General features: G+C 35.0%; 1 protein-coding gene across 5 annotated transcripts in view; it reads right to left on the reverse strand.

The window, feature by feature from the left end:
* Positions 1 to 8,548: 8,548 nt before the first annotated feature.
* Positions 8,549 to 15,618, reverse strand: part of LRRC4C (leucine rich repeat containing 4C) — a 95,529-nt gene continuing 88,459 nt past the window's right edge. For all 5 annotated transcript variants that reach the window (XM_031553516.2, XM_003206392.5, XM_010711267.4 and 2 more), the window contains one exon: positions 8,549 to 11,924. In XM_031553516.2, the coding sequence (XP_031409376.1) occupies positions 9,966 to 11,882 (1,917 nt within the window). In that variant the 5' untranslated portion in view covers positions 11,883 to 11,924 and the 3' untranslated portion in view covers positions 8,549 to 9,965. The remainder of the gene's footprint in view (positions 11,925 to 15,618) is intronic.

Genomic DNA, 15,618 nt, shown 5'->3' on the forward strand with positions numbered 1-15,618 from the left:
GTAAGTACAGCATTCACACATTGAAAGACGTGACACAATACAATTTACAATTGGTATTTGTCTCAGGTTACTCCATTTTAAAATAGATATCATGCTTTCCTAACAGGAATCAAAGGCAACATGGACTTTGAGGGTACACTGAACTGCCAGCAGCAAACACTGTGGCATCTCTGAGGTGCCAGACAATTTCTTTTTCTGTCACAGAAAGGAAAAGCTTAATGCCTCTTTGCTGCAGGATTTCAGCAAGATTCTTTCCCTTTCCAAGCATGAACCATAACAGCCACTGCAGTCTCCCCTTCTTGAACGGGCCCCACTTCTCTACAGGGATGAGTGTTTGCCCAGCATTTGAGATACACTCTCTCTGGCCACTCACTGTGGTATGAGTAGCACTCACAAACTGAAAAGAAACAACTCACACAACTTTTACTACAATTTTCCTCTTTTAACAGATGACAGAAAGGGAAATTTTTAATAAGCGTTTGTAAAATGCCTGAAAGACCATTATGGAAAGATTTGCAGAAGCAATAAATAACAGCAATCCTCCTTACCGATATATCCATGAATATCTGTTTATTCACACAGTTCTTTCAGTCAACTCCTAGCTCTTTAATGTGTTACATTCCTTCTCCATACCCATTTTTTGCCCATTAGTTGAATCAGTCTTCCTGAAGGTACAACACTTTACAATCCATACTAAAAATAAAGTTGAAACATATAAGGCTGAATGTAATGCTAATAGGAAAAAAAAACAATCTGCAAAAGTTTACTTACTGGAGAAAAGCCTTTCCCTAGGAGACAGAAGGAAAACTATTTCATCCCGCTTTCCCAGGTGAAATACATACCTCCAGCTGCTCTCGTCTCTTCTGATTGCAGCTTTCATGCTGCTGTGCCTTTATCTTTCCTGTAACCCTTCACTTTCTCCCTAGAGAACAGAAAATGTCTGTTTTACCCTTTCTCCCAAAGCTAACGTTTGGGAAAGTTACAAGAGAAACAAGGAGTGTGTTGCAGTATTTATTTACATCTCACACAATCAGTGTGCTGTCTATGGCCACAGACATTGGCAGCAATATCTCAGGTGTGCAACAGGCACAAAATGTGACATATTCATCAAGTAAAACCATCAAGTCATACGTTACTTTTATTTGAAGATTACTACTTGCTCATCCTTCCATTTGAAATCCTTAGAGAATCAGTGAATGATTGAGAAATGCAAAGAAAAAAACCATACTTCAACAATAATAGCAATAGAATAATGACCATTATTTACATTTTATATTTTTGTTTCCCAGTACATTCTGCAAATGGGGAAGCTGTTTAAAAAGATTGTTGAAAGATTTCGTAAGTGATAATCACATAACCTATTGGTAAACTCCTCCCACATGAAAAGGACTTTAACCTCCTTCCGCTTTTGGATCCCTAAACTAGAGTACTCTGAAATGCTTGGTGAAGTGGCTTACCATTTTCCCTTTGCTATACATAAAGAAACCTGAAGAGAAGACTCGGAGCTACAAGGCTATGTATGTATATACCTATGTTCTTATTTATATCCATACCTTTGTGCATATATACACATTAAAGCAGGGGATTTATATTTGCTTTGAATCCTTCATGCCTTGAAAGATCTATCACTTCTAAGATTTTTTTTTTCATGGGTTCTTTACACAAATATTATTTGGATTCATATATGACCTTGGAGCAAAACCACCAACTTCTTTCTTCTTGACATTACTTCTGCCATTCCTTGGATAACCCCTGAGAAAAGAAATGGAATACAGAGAATTAATCTTACCAAGTAACTTTGTAATGAAACATGACTACTGAACATGACTACTGGAATTTACTGTAAAAGATGTGCAGAGAGCAGTTTATATCTAAACAACAGGTACAATGATGACTAATTTACTTATGCATAACTTACCCTCCTAAGAGAGGATCTTAGCTATCATTTTACAGCTTCACCGTTTGTAGAGAAATTGATAGAAACTTGAATTAATTATAATGCTAACCCAAGGCCAAACTCAGGAGGAGGAAATACTATATTTATTACTCCATAGTGTGTCCAATAGAGTTTGTATCTTGGAATAAATGTTCTTAAAGAGAACTGCAATTGTCACAGAAGAGTGTTTGCTTAGGAGCAGATACTGAAACCGAATGCCTCTCATCCACTTCTGCTACATCCTTAAAGTCAAAGCTGCAACGCTGTCACAGTGAAGCAATGTGAAGAATACAATTCTCTGCCCAGCATTTCACTTAGGACATAAATAACTTCAAAGAATAGAATATCTCCCTCTACCAAGCTGTTATAGCAACATGACAGGTTACAACTTTAAATTTAAAATAAATAAAAGGACCACTATGAGTAGATTAGATGCCATGATGTGCAGATGCATAACGATAAAATTTTGGCATTGTTTATAATAATGTGTTTTCATAAACATGCTATCAGTTAAGTACAGTTATTTTATAAAAGACCCATAGTTAACTGTGGTCAGCAAAAGAAACTGTTTTTAAAAACAGGCTGCTCTGACACATCAGTGGTGTTGAATAAATACCAGTCTTGCAGCACCTCCATCAACAACGCATGAAATATGATTGCAGAAATCTAAGTCATCAATGGAGTTCAGAAATTTTAAGAAAACAGCTTACTAGAAACAAGCATTTCCTTGTTACTGTAGATGTCTGACAATCTTCAGAGGAGAAAGAGCGCTCTTTTCAGAGAAAGCATCTTCCTATGCTCCAATATACACGAGAGATGAATTCCTTACACCAGTCAGGCTGTTCTGCTGTTTTTCTGTGCCCAAACCCCAATCACCACATAAGCCTGGAAACTTCTGTGTTTACAGGGTTTTGTCTCAAGCCTTGAAGCACATGCTGGACAGTTTGTAATCCTCAACCCTTCCATTAAACAGCATCAGTGTGTGGTAGTATGCTTTAGGGACTGATTCTCAATAAGACACAAAGTACGATACAACTAAATGATGATACAAGGATATGGACTGATAGCAGAAACTAAACTTCAGCCCTGCCAGGAAGTCAGGGAAGACATGTAGCAGGACAGCTCAGACTTAGATCCTACTACAATGCATCATGGAAAGAAAAAAAAAAAAATAACAAAAAAAGACTCATCTTTTGAGAAAATATGTTGACTGAAAACTAGAAGGCTGAGATTGTAGAACGAGGTAAGGAAAAAGGCTTCTAATCCATAACACAATAATATCCAAAGAAAATATATTTGATCAGTGGTGGAGAAAAATCATATTAAAAAACTGGAAAATAATGAGAAAAAAAAATTATAAGCACATTGTAATTAGTTTTCCTAACTTTTTCTGACAGCAAAGTAGAATGAATGAAGAGAATGGTAAGCACATGTAAAACTTGCACATTCACAAACTTCACTATAGAATCATCTTTTAATCTTCCCTTTTCATTGTCTTAAATCATAATTGTTTGTAGAAGAAAGAAGAAGCAACTTTGAGCAAAAATCAAAAGTAAACTATCAAAAAATAAAAGGAAAAACTGCAGGAAACACTGTTTCTTCAGGCATTTGCTTTTTAGGAATTAAAAAGCATTGTTATTTATTGCCTTTATTTTTTAAAAAACTGTAGTTCTATACAATTTGCAATAATTTTATAGCCTAGATATTCAAAGATATTGCTATTCTTTCTCTAGCTCTTCAGAATTTGATCAAATACTTCATCACAAAGAAAGCTGTGTTCCAACAGGGGAAAAAGAAAAAAAATTCAATTTTTTTGTACTAGCTTCTACACACTATTTAATTAATAGTACACAATATTTCAATCTCAAAGATGGATAGTTAATTAACATGGCAGGTGATAAGAAACAATCATATACAAGATTCAAAAACACATAAATGATTTATGAACCTACTTTGCAGTATAAAATAGGAATTAGCTTTTTAGGATTTAGATTACTTAAACACTTAGTAACCAGACCTTCAGAGGCTCTACTTAGTGTTACAACACTGACCTGTTTTCTGTCCCATTGACTACTGGAATTCAATTTGAAGACAGGGTGGAGAGGTGAGTGCCTTATGAAGACTGCTTCAGAGAATAGTTCAACAGTGTGACGTGAATGGCAAACCAAGTACAGGGCAATGGGTACTGTCACAAAAAGAGCTTAGATTCCCACTGACTCAGATCAGTCAAGTATCTATCCTTTTGAGAAATTAAATGAGGAAATTAAATCAAATTCAATTATGCATTAAGAATTAAATTATGCATAGGAGTTGGATTAATGCTATGATCTACTAACTCCAGTTAGTAGATTTTTACCAGATTCTCTCCCAGGTAACTTATTCCATCATTCTTTATTAATGCATTCTCTGTTACGCATTCCTTCTGTTCCTTTTATCTCACCTGTAGAATCATTTTTTAAATACTACACACATCTAAACCCATAGGTCACAGCTATAGGTTATCTTTAATTTTGTTATTATTATTATTGTTTGTAATTTAGTTGAGTTTGAAAACTTCTGTGAAAGGATCAGAAGTACTTTTTAAGTTAATAGGATTCAACATTGTCTACCAAAATAAAATAAAATTTCCATTTATATATTAAATCTGATGAAAATATAATCCATACAAAACCAAACTGATAATTCTTCTCCAAACTGATACACGAAGCATATATTGCTATTGAACTAGACGATCAAAGAAACTGAAGAATCTTTCACTGCACAAGTCATTTCACAACCGAGGACAGCCCAAGAGAATGTTAAACATGAACCTGCAAAGGATGAAGTGTGGATGGACTGTCTGAGAAACTGTTCCACAGTTGAAAGACCACATTACATCATACATGTACTGTGATATTCAAATGAAAATGGAAATCTGTGGCTAGGACAGCCAGAAATCTTTAACATTTTTAACAATATATAGAAAAGTCACTCAAATTTTTGTTTTCTTATTGTGCTATTGGAAAAGATGTAAAGATCACCTAGATTATCTGACTTCCAGGAATCATTACATTTACTGTTATTTTCAATAATGTTCCAATTTTTTTTTCCAACTATTTTCTACTTTTGCATAAGATTGGGTTTTCTATGTTCTCAAAAATGATAGACATTATTTTCCTTTTTCTTTTACAAAAGATAGCCATAAAATCATCATCTGATGATGTCATCATTGCAAAGTATCCTCATCATTCCAAAATTGAAAATATCATTAGAATTACAGTATAGAATATACTTATCTGTTATAAAAGTCAGTCAGGGTTCACCGATTTAGCCCTTTTGAGATTACTCTGAATAACATCCTAGGCATACGTTTTAAAGTACAAAAGACAAAACTAAAACCAAGACAAATTAAACAAACTGTTTTGTCCAATAAAACTCCCCTAAGCAAATAATGATTTATTCTTTCTGAAGCAAACAGAAGCATGTAACTACTCCAGTACAGACCTCATTTGTTCCTAAGTGTTCTTAATACTGCAAAGACTTACCCAGACTTCTTTAAACAAGTTTAGCATTCTGTTGAAGTATGATGACTTTGTTGTTTGTGTAAAATTTACACTGTAGACCTGTGTTGTTTTTTTTTTTAATTCTTTAAGATTTAAAGTTGTTTAGTGCACACTAAACCTTAAATCTAATAAACAAGAAAAATAATTCCCTCATTTAAAGCCATGTGCTGCATGTCAGAAGCTGAGTTGTTATACTGTGCTGTTAGGTGGGAAGTACTCAAGGAAGTTGTTCCCATCTCACAGCTTGTCTACCATACCATGCTCTTTCCGCCCCAAAGTACACACAAACACAATGTTTCCATGGGACACCACCACAAAAGGAATATGCAATACCAGCAGACATTGAAGATTTAACAGATAGATTTTCCAGAGTCTCCTCAAGCCCATTCCCTTCTCATGAACACCCTGCTAGCATTACTATATTTCAGTAGTGGTAGCTGTTTATGCTATTCTACTACAGTATCAATAGATAATACCACCTCCAAAATAAACTGTCGACCACTATAGTCAGCCTAACTGTAGACTGAATTTCATGTATAAGTTTGAGCTGAAGATTTCTTGTGCATCTGCATGAATGAGAAAAAGATATATGAAATAGTTATAGTAAGAAAAACAGAAAAATACTGAAGTATAACTCTACTTATTACATCTTCAAGATAAGAATATACTACTTCTTTGTTTACTTTTTTAAAATATGAAATTACAAGGTAGTTCCTAAGATTTCCTAGTCCTTCAGTACCTGGACTTAGAAAAAAAATGACAATTTCAAAATATGATATACTTAGCTCATCCAGGCTGGATGTGGCTCTGGGCAGTCTGGTCTAGTGGTTGGCAATCGTGCACATAGCAGGGGGGTTGAAACTAAATGATCACTGTGATTCTTTTCAACCCAGGCCATTCTACGATTCTATGATTCATAAAAAAATGGGAAAATAGGAAGAATAGATTGGAAAGATTTTCCACTCATTACTGAATGGCTACAGGAATGGTTGTATCTAGCATATAAAAGCTGTTACTAAATACTTTTAAAAGACTATGAAGCTAGTACATTTGAATGTTAACTTGGTTATCTTTTCTCAAATGCTGTGATTAACCTATAATGCCACCAGTGGAGAAAGGGATCTTGAAAATATTACATATTATTTTTAATGCATTAGAATATTTTAGCAAAAAAACAAACAAAAAAACCCCAACACTTTTCATACATTTAGCCCTTTTCAAAGTAAAATAAAATGTCTATCTTGTATAGTTAATTGAATGGAACTCACTTGTTTTGCTTTTCACGTTATTTCTGTATATGAAAAGATTTGTAAAACTTAAAGACTTGTCCAGAAAATGCTTTGTTCTTTGTATTCATATAGGACAACAGGCAAACATCTTCAAATCTCATCATATGATCTGAAAAATAACTTCTTGTGAGCCCACTAAGAATTGTAATAGTTCGTAAGGTCACTTTTTTTCACACAACTCTTTTGCATTGTTTGCATAACGTTCATCCAGAACATTACCTGCAAGACATAGTTCATTAGAGTTTACTATCAATTGTCCTCTGCCATACAGAAGACTCAGTTTTTATATTTAACACCATAGTCTTTGGAGTAGCAGCAGGCTGCATTAGCTTGATTTAAAAACCATAACAAGAGAGTGCACAGCACACCTTTCACATTGTTGCAGAACTCATTTTAAAGTTTAAGCTGTGACATTTTTTAACTCTGGTATTTAAATAATCTGCAAAAATAATCTCTATAATTCTAAGAAGGACAGGGAAGATGTTGAGAAAGTCATAACTAGTATGGTTCCTGTTTAATATATATCTTATCCCAAGCAAACATACTAAAATACCTTTTCTTTATCCCTATAATAAGCAAATGGGAATATATTGCTTTTTTTGATTGTTTTTAGTATTATTCACTTAGCCAATATAACCTGATTAATACTTAATAAGAATGTGTATATTGTTTAAAATAGTCACAGATGTTATTTTGCATTACTTCACTGTATTACTGTCACTGACACTGTATCCTGCTTTGCAATAACCTCCAAAACATAACCTTTAGGAGTTAGTAAAAACTACATGTTTATAAAACCATTTATCATAAGTGCTTTAGAAAATGGCTGTTAAATAGTAGCCTTCATTTCTTAACATGAACCTGTTGATTACAGATTTAGGATTTCTGCAAACAATTTTTTCAATTGTCAGATGAGCATTGGCCATGTACATAATATTGGTAACCATAAGGATGGGCAAAGTACAAATAGCTATGTATTTGTATTTCTGTACAAAATTTATCACAATGCTTAAAAGAAATCAGCAATAAAATTCTGTAATGCTCTTTGAAGAAGTAGGCAAAGAGAGGAATCACTACTTCAGCATTTTACATTCAGGTCCACCTTTGTCCTCTATTAAAATTCTCTAAGAGTAGATATTATTTTTCATGTAGTACATCAAAGGATAATGTCTTGCCAAATGTTTCTTTGAGATTATTATAGAACTTTGGGTTTCATTCTGTATTATACTTATCAGACTCCTTGCAGAGTGTGATTCATTGTCACATATCTTCAGTGTCCTTTTTAAATCAGGCATTCTTGCAACATTCACTTGCAACCTTGAGAAGAGATATTTACCCCTTCAACCTGTCTGTCAGATATTCCTCATTAATTTTAGAGAAGTATACTGTTCAGGAGGATCTTTTTCCTGCATGCTGTAGCATACCAGAACAGTCCAAAGAAATTTTGTTAGGAATTAAGTACATTATTCACCTGGAACAGGATCCTGAATCTCAAAAGTATGAGTAGCTAAATGAAATCAGTGAAAAGAATTGGTATTTAATTCATGATTCTTTTTCTTAACCTAAATTGTTTTAAAATGCTTCTACTTAGTTGCCAATATATAAAGTAGTTTAATTTGGAAGAACTTCTGCGCTTGAAAGAATACAGTATCCTGAATCTCTTTTTTTCTTATGCAAAAACTTCCTTTTAGCTTTCAACATAAAGGTATACTCCATTCTTACAACAGTAAGCTAAATCAAGAGAATGTATATAAACAGAATTGAAAAGGATGTACACTTCCTATTGGTAAACAAGTCTGAGTTTTAATTAAAATAGGCTGATTATAGGCAATCTAACTGTCATACAAGTCATTTTCTCTGCTGATTTGGCCAAGTTTGTTCTTTCTGATTTTTTTGTTTGTTTTTAATCAAAATTCTTGGATTTCCTCATAGTTAGAACTTCAAAAGAATTTTGATTTAATTTTGTACATAGAGATACAGCTCTGACTATAGATCTTACGGATATCTAAACATATTCATATTTATGTCTAAAATTACCACAACAACTAAACTGGGAACCACTACCTTTGATACAATGAAAAGAAAATGAATTTTCTTATTGACTGACAGATATAGATAGCAAAAAAACAAACAAACAAACAAAAAAAAAGAACATAGTTTTCAGCTTTGTCTAATAAATTCAGTGATACCCGAAACTTTTTGTATAACTTTTCCTGATATTGTGGAATACATATTGTAATGTAAAAGATAACTGATAACACCATTAGAAGAAAATAATCATAATTTTGCATTAAAATTCAAGCAACCTTGTTTGCTAGTGTGCTGCTTATGTACACTAAAATGAAAACTATGCTATTCTTCAGTAATGATCCAAAATATTTCAATTATTATTTTTAAAGCAATTACTTTTTGGACCATCAAAGCAGAATGTTGTAAGAATTTTAACAAGCTTTTGATCTTTAAAGCCACACTAAAAATGAACTATATGCAAGTACAGAAAAAAAAAACAACAGTATTTTATTTATAATCTTAGTTTAGTGTTTGAACTACAAATTCTGATTCTAGAATTTCTTAAAAGATCATGGGTTTTATAGGTTTTCACAAGTAAATTAATTTTATTTTATTATTTACTTTTTCTTCCTTTTTTTTTTTTCACAGAATGCTCCTTTTGGTAAATACAGAGCAAATATTCAAATCATTACATGGAGGAAAAAAAGTTTTGCTTGTATGTTTGCTCACTTGTAAAGTTGCCGCTAATATTCCATTCCCTGTTGAATAATTTCATAAAGGGCATGAGAAAACAAAAGAAGAGAAAAAGAAGTGACAAAATAGACTGAATCTCACCACTAGAATTCACCATAAAAATTCCCAAAGTGTAACAGAATTCTTACAAAATTTCCTAGGCCAGTTCGTGTAGGGAATCAAGATCTCCTATGAAAAATATGGCAAATGGGAACCAGGGTTGGCAGGGAATTAAAAAGGGGAGGAGGAGGGTAAATAAGTGCAGCAAAAAGAGGTTCTGAGGAATACACATAATTTTGTCTGCTTTAGATCACAATAGAATTTTTAATAAATAAATTTCTTTTTCTTTGTAAAGACACTTTTTGAAACAGTAGATTAAGCCCAGTCATTTGTGTCATTTGTTTTATAAACCATATTCTGTTTTTCCCACCCCCACCCCATAATGTCATAAACGTTTTAGATTTGAGTCTCTTGTACATTGTCTTTTGAGTTCATTCGGATCAATAACGGTTCATGCACTGAACTGTGTATTGAATTTATTGTGTTAACTGTTGTTGTGTGGTTGAAAGGAGACTTATAAGAGTTATAGTGATTTAGGTGCTCATGCTCAATTGCTGGCATGGGCAAGTGACTCTCTAAGGGTGTGTCACCTGTAAGCTCATCATCCACGTTTATGATTTCTACAGTCCGTGTTGGAGCATGATGGTTTTGCCGGTGATGCTGTTTCCTCATTTTGTAGAAAATTACCAGCATCACAGCAGCCATGAGAGTGATAGCCACAAAACAACCAATTATGATTTTAGTAGTCTTCATAACCTCATCTATTCCTGGGATCCCATTGTTTGCGTCCGTCACAGGAATGGTGAACGTTTTTTCTGTTGACCTTGTGCTCTGTGGAGTGAGTGAGGTTGTCATGTTAGTGGTCTCCCAGTTGGTAACTGGTGTGGGCCCAACCTGCTCTGTTGTCTGTGCCTCATCCTGAGAAGGTTCCACAGTCTCTACTGTGACAGTTGAAAAATATGTATAGCCGGGGTTATCCAGGGCAGTCACATTCAGTGTGGCAGAAGCTGTAGTATTCCCAACAGAGTTACTCACCATGCATGTATACAAACCCGTGTCTTGCACAGTTACCTTTGTAAAATTTAATGTGCCATCACTGAGCACAGCAATCCGAACTCTGTACGCCCCGTGTGTCATAACAGATCCATTTGGAGTAATCCAAGATACAGAGGTCAAGGAGGTTGATGCCCGGCATTTCATCTCTGCAGCCATGCCTTCCGTGACGTTCAGGTCTGCTGGTGGCTCCACTATGACCGGAGCATAGCACGTGAAGTAGTTCAGGTCCAGCTCACCAATGTACCTTCCTTTCAAACTGGGAGGTGTGTGGCAACGGGCACAGCATGCAGTATTAGAAGGTGCCTTGTCTTTAATCCACCAGCTGAGCCAAAGGATATCACAGTTGCAGTTCCAAGGATTGTGATGCAAGTGGATCCTTTCTAGACGAAGTGGTGTGAACAGGTCATGAGGCAGTAGTGTTAGATTGTTGTGTGCCAGATTGATCTCCACAAGTGATTGAAGGTTATCAAAAGCATTCCTTTCTATCACTTGAATCTGGGACTGTATCATCCACAATTTCTGAAGATGCATTAACCCTTGGAAGGAACCTGGCCGGATGGCAGTCAAGTGATTCCCGGAAAGGTCTAACTCATCCAGTTTTACAAGTGGGGTGAGGTTAGGAATCTCTCGCAGATTGCACATGGCAAGGTTCAAATATCTTAAGTTGGACAGACCTTCAAAGGCACCTTCTGAGATGTATGAAAGCCTTTTCAATTCTCCCAAATCCAATCTCCGGAGAGAAGGGATTCTGTTAAAAGCATAAGAAGGTATGCTCTCAATGGGGTTGTTTCTCAACCAAAGTTCCTTCAGTTTTGACAAGTATACAAAAGCCCCATTTGGGATAGTGGTTAGACGATTGTCAAAGAGTTCCAAAGTATTAAGATTGGCCAGACCATTGAAGGCCCCTATTTCAATTGTTCTGATGTGATTCCTGCTGAGCTGCAGTATTTCTAAGTGCCTCAGATGCTTGAAGCTGTTCACCTTAATGATTTGGATCTGGTTCTCATGGAGGTTGAGTAACCGGGTGTTGGTGGAGATGCCGTCTGGCACGTCTCTCAGATTTTTCCGTACACAAATCACTTTACTGAACTGGTTGCTGCAGGAGCAGACTGAAGGGCAAGTTTGAGCCCTCACTAGACCAGCTACCACAAGAAGCTGAAGAGCCAGCAGCACCACAAGCAGGGGGTCAAATAGGGCCCTGTTAAACCTAGGACCTATCATTATCTGCTGTGGATGTAAGGTCATCTTGTTCAACATTCATAATTTATCTAGTGTTGGTCCTTCTGGAGTTTGAATAGTCTGAAAGAAAGAAGGGAGAAGAAGGACATTAAATTAATCCCAAATATTTAAATGTGCTCTCCAAATAAAGACTTCTCAATTCCTTTCACACAACCCTCCCAATTTAATCAAATTGTAGCACAAATAGCTATGCAAAGTCTAATATGTCAGTTCCTGTACAGTTACGCTAGCTGTAATTCACAATGAGATAAGAAATGTCCAGACTTTTCCTGCTCATTCTAAAATATAATGCATGTGGTATGATGGCAGAGGTAGATAACAATTTCAACAGCACTCCATACTTAAGAGAAATATTCTAAATCAAAAAGAGAGTTGAAAGAATTGGCTAGCACCTCCCTCCTCCCCCCAGAAAAAGTAAGATAATAATCATGAATGTTTAAGGTTTCAACTTTCTTGACACATTATAAATAAATGCAGACAACTGATAATATGAAGAGGGAGTGACAATTCCTGTCTTTTTTAATGGGTGAAACTGTTTGTCATTATAAATGGAGTTCCTACATTAGAGTCTGAATAAAAATAAAACTTTTAATACTAGATGTAGTAGATCATGGAAATGTTAGGGCAATATCTTCCCTATTTTAGATTTTAATCACAAAATACAAAAGAAACACACTGATCACCAGTTCTTCCCTATCATTAAACAGCATCATTCAAATTCACGATATTTCCTCTTCAAGTCTTTTGTTTGGCACCAGCAGCAGAGAAACTCATTAGTATATGTGTGCCCAACACAGAAATAAGAATAGCCAGTTAACTGCTGAAAAATATCTGTGTAGCTGCAGGGTTGACAATTTCATTAGTATTCTAAAAGAAAAAACCCTACAGATCTTACTGTAAGGAGGAAAAAGATTTTTACACTAAAAATGATCATTACCATTCTAAGTCTTTCAGTACTGATTCATTTGTGGTAATTCTTCAAGCCCCTATCCTTCAGTTCACTTTCAATCTGCTTCTTTCTACAAGGTCCCTCTGCTGTAGAGATTAATGAAATTTCCTATAAATCAGCCAAAAGTGAAGTCTTATAAATTACAGCAAGTTTAGAGCATATTTCTAACCTAGAGCACTCAGATACATAATACATGTATTCAGTAAAATAAAATACTAAAAGGCAAAGGTTTTCCACTCCAGGCTCTGAATTGTTTCATTTTGTTTGAAGAAGCTATCTTTCTGTAAAGAATATATACTAACTTGCATCTCACAGCAATTCATTTAATGAAAGACTCTCTCTAATTATATATTCAGACAGTGTATGTTTTGAGAATTCATTTTGGCATTTTTTTGAACTTGTTATAATGGTTCAGAGCTGGCAAGAGTTCTCATCTCACATTTAATAATTTACTGCAGAAAAAAAGCCAATGACAGATACCTGTGAATGGAAATTGGAAGATCTGGGCTGTTTGTTTGATTTGCTCTGTAAGTGTTATTTATAAAACATCAATCTTGTATGAAAGATTCATGAAACTAATGTGTTCTGCAACCTTGAGCAAGTCACTGAACTTCCCTCTCTGTGGCTTAACTTCTGTCATGTGATTCTGGAGAACACCATGGCTGTAGTGTTAGATGTTATAGTGCTCCAGCCTCTCCTTTCCTTCCTTTTGCCAATAATAGTCCTCTTGACCATTGGCTTTATGGTTTCGGGTGACATACTAGACTCTGGTGAGGGGTGGCTGCTTTAACACCTTCGTTTTTATGTAGGCTTATCACTCAGAAGATGGTCTTGTGTCTTTATCCCTATCCCAAGCTTTTGCTTGTTAAATATAGGGATAAACATCCTAAACTAATCACCAAAGCATACTAAGAGACAAGTTTTCTTAAATAAAAAATCCACAGTAGTAAAACTATCTGTAAAAAGGGGGATGAAAAGGATTCCATGAAGAGGAATCTACCTGTTGTGGTCAGACATCAATGAATCTAATATTGATTTCAGGCTCCTTAGTTAAGATCTATAATCCATGAATTTTGATGCTGAATATTTATTAATCATCATCTGTGATAGCTCCTATTATTTTACCTGTATTTTTTGTCCCTAGTTTTGTTTTATTGTGCAGGTTTATCATTTTTCCTGCCTCATTTTTTCTACCCTTCTAAACCTGATCCCTTAGTGACTCCACTAATGAGTAATAAAACAGACGCAGAACCACGCCAAATTAATTATTCTTCTACTACATTGGGACAATGTTATTGTCTTCACTGTAACTGAGACAAGAACTCAGCCTGCTCTATCAAGCTTCAGAGCTGACTGTTGTCCTTATATAGCTAGTGTGGCCCAGGTAAGCACATGTGGATTATAGAGCTACAGCTTTGTTTTATGTTCTGTCTTATACCATTTGCTGTTAATGGCCAGCTTTGCAACAGAGCATAGGACTTCTCTACCTTTCTTTTTGCTACTTTGTACTCTCATTCCATTACATGGGATATCCTGAAGGATTAGAGGAACTACTGGATGAGTAAAACAAGAAAGTGTAGCAAACACTACTAAGGTCATACAAACATAAAAGCGTAACAAACTTGAGAGAGCAGATGTCTTCAACATCAACCAGCACATGCATAAACTATGCTCAGCTGCTTTGCTAGCCTCCATAAAGCCAATCATTTCACCCCATGCTGCAAGACCTGCAAAGCACTTCTTTCCTGTTCCAACTTCTTGATTCACCATCTCCCATTATTCTCTTAATTCACTCCTTTATTCAGAAATTCTTCTTTTTCCATCACTGCACACATGCTCCATGGGTTAAAAAAAAAAAAACAATAATAATAAAAACATTTTATTTGAATACAATACTGAAGTACAGAGGATCTGATCATATTAAAAAGTCACCTTGGCCAGCAGAAGCTATGCCAGGCAACCTCCTGAAAATCCTCACTTCCAACCTGCAAGTTTTGCATGAGGCTAATATACTGTGGTGAGATTCCTCTGTTAGAAGAAACATATTAAAAAAACAGCACTTTCTTTTATACTTGCATCTTTCCATCACTAAGAGCTTAAGTATTCAGGAAGTATTGTCTCAGTCACTTTAAGTTTAAAGAGTGTGGAAACACCCTGGAAAAAAAAAAAGTAGCCAGTGCATAAACACAGTGGAAAATTAATTTAAAGTCTGAAAGAACATTATGGAAGTATGTTAATAAGCTTTACATAAAGACTCACCTGGAATTCAGTACTAGAATACTTTGTTATTCAGTATCTGTCTATTATGCTAGAGGGACAAAGATTTAGCTTTATAAATCCACACATGGAACACAGACCATCAACCAGCTTCTTTAGTCTATGTTGACAACCCTTTGTCTTCTGAGCAATTTGTTTTCATCTGTCTAGTACTAAAATATCAACTCAATGGTCAATCCAATAACACTAGTGCCCTCTGCTGTATATATTTAAAATTTGTTTAAAAGGCTGAGAATACTCTTACTGTTATGACTATTGCCCAGACACAATCAGAATTCTTAAAGCCTGTTTATATAGTAATATATTTTTTTCTTTATGGTCACATAGAGACAAATACATACAAATATATAGCTTTAGTTGTTTTTTTTTGTTTGTTTGTTTTTTTCCTCTATTTCCACAGAACTCAGAAAATCTTCACTCAAATGGACCCCTGATATGCATATTCTTCTACTTCTCTTCTACTTAACTGATACTTAGTCCTGATGCAGTACACATTTTCCTCTAAGCAAAAAGCATTGTTCTCTTAAG

Source organism: Meleagris gallopavo, chromosome 5 (assembly GCF_905368555.1).
Source record: "Meleagris gallopavo chromosome 5, MGAL_WU_HG_1.1, whole genome shotgun sequence".
NCBI classification, from domain to species: domain Eukaryota; kingdom Metazoa; phylum Chordata; class Aves; order Galliformes; family Phasianidae; genus Meleagris; species Meleagris gallopavo.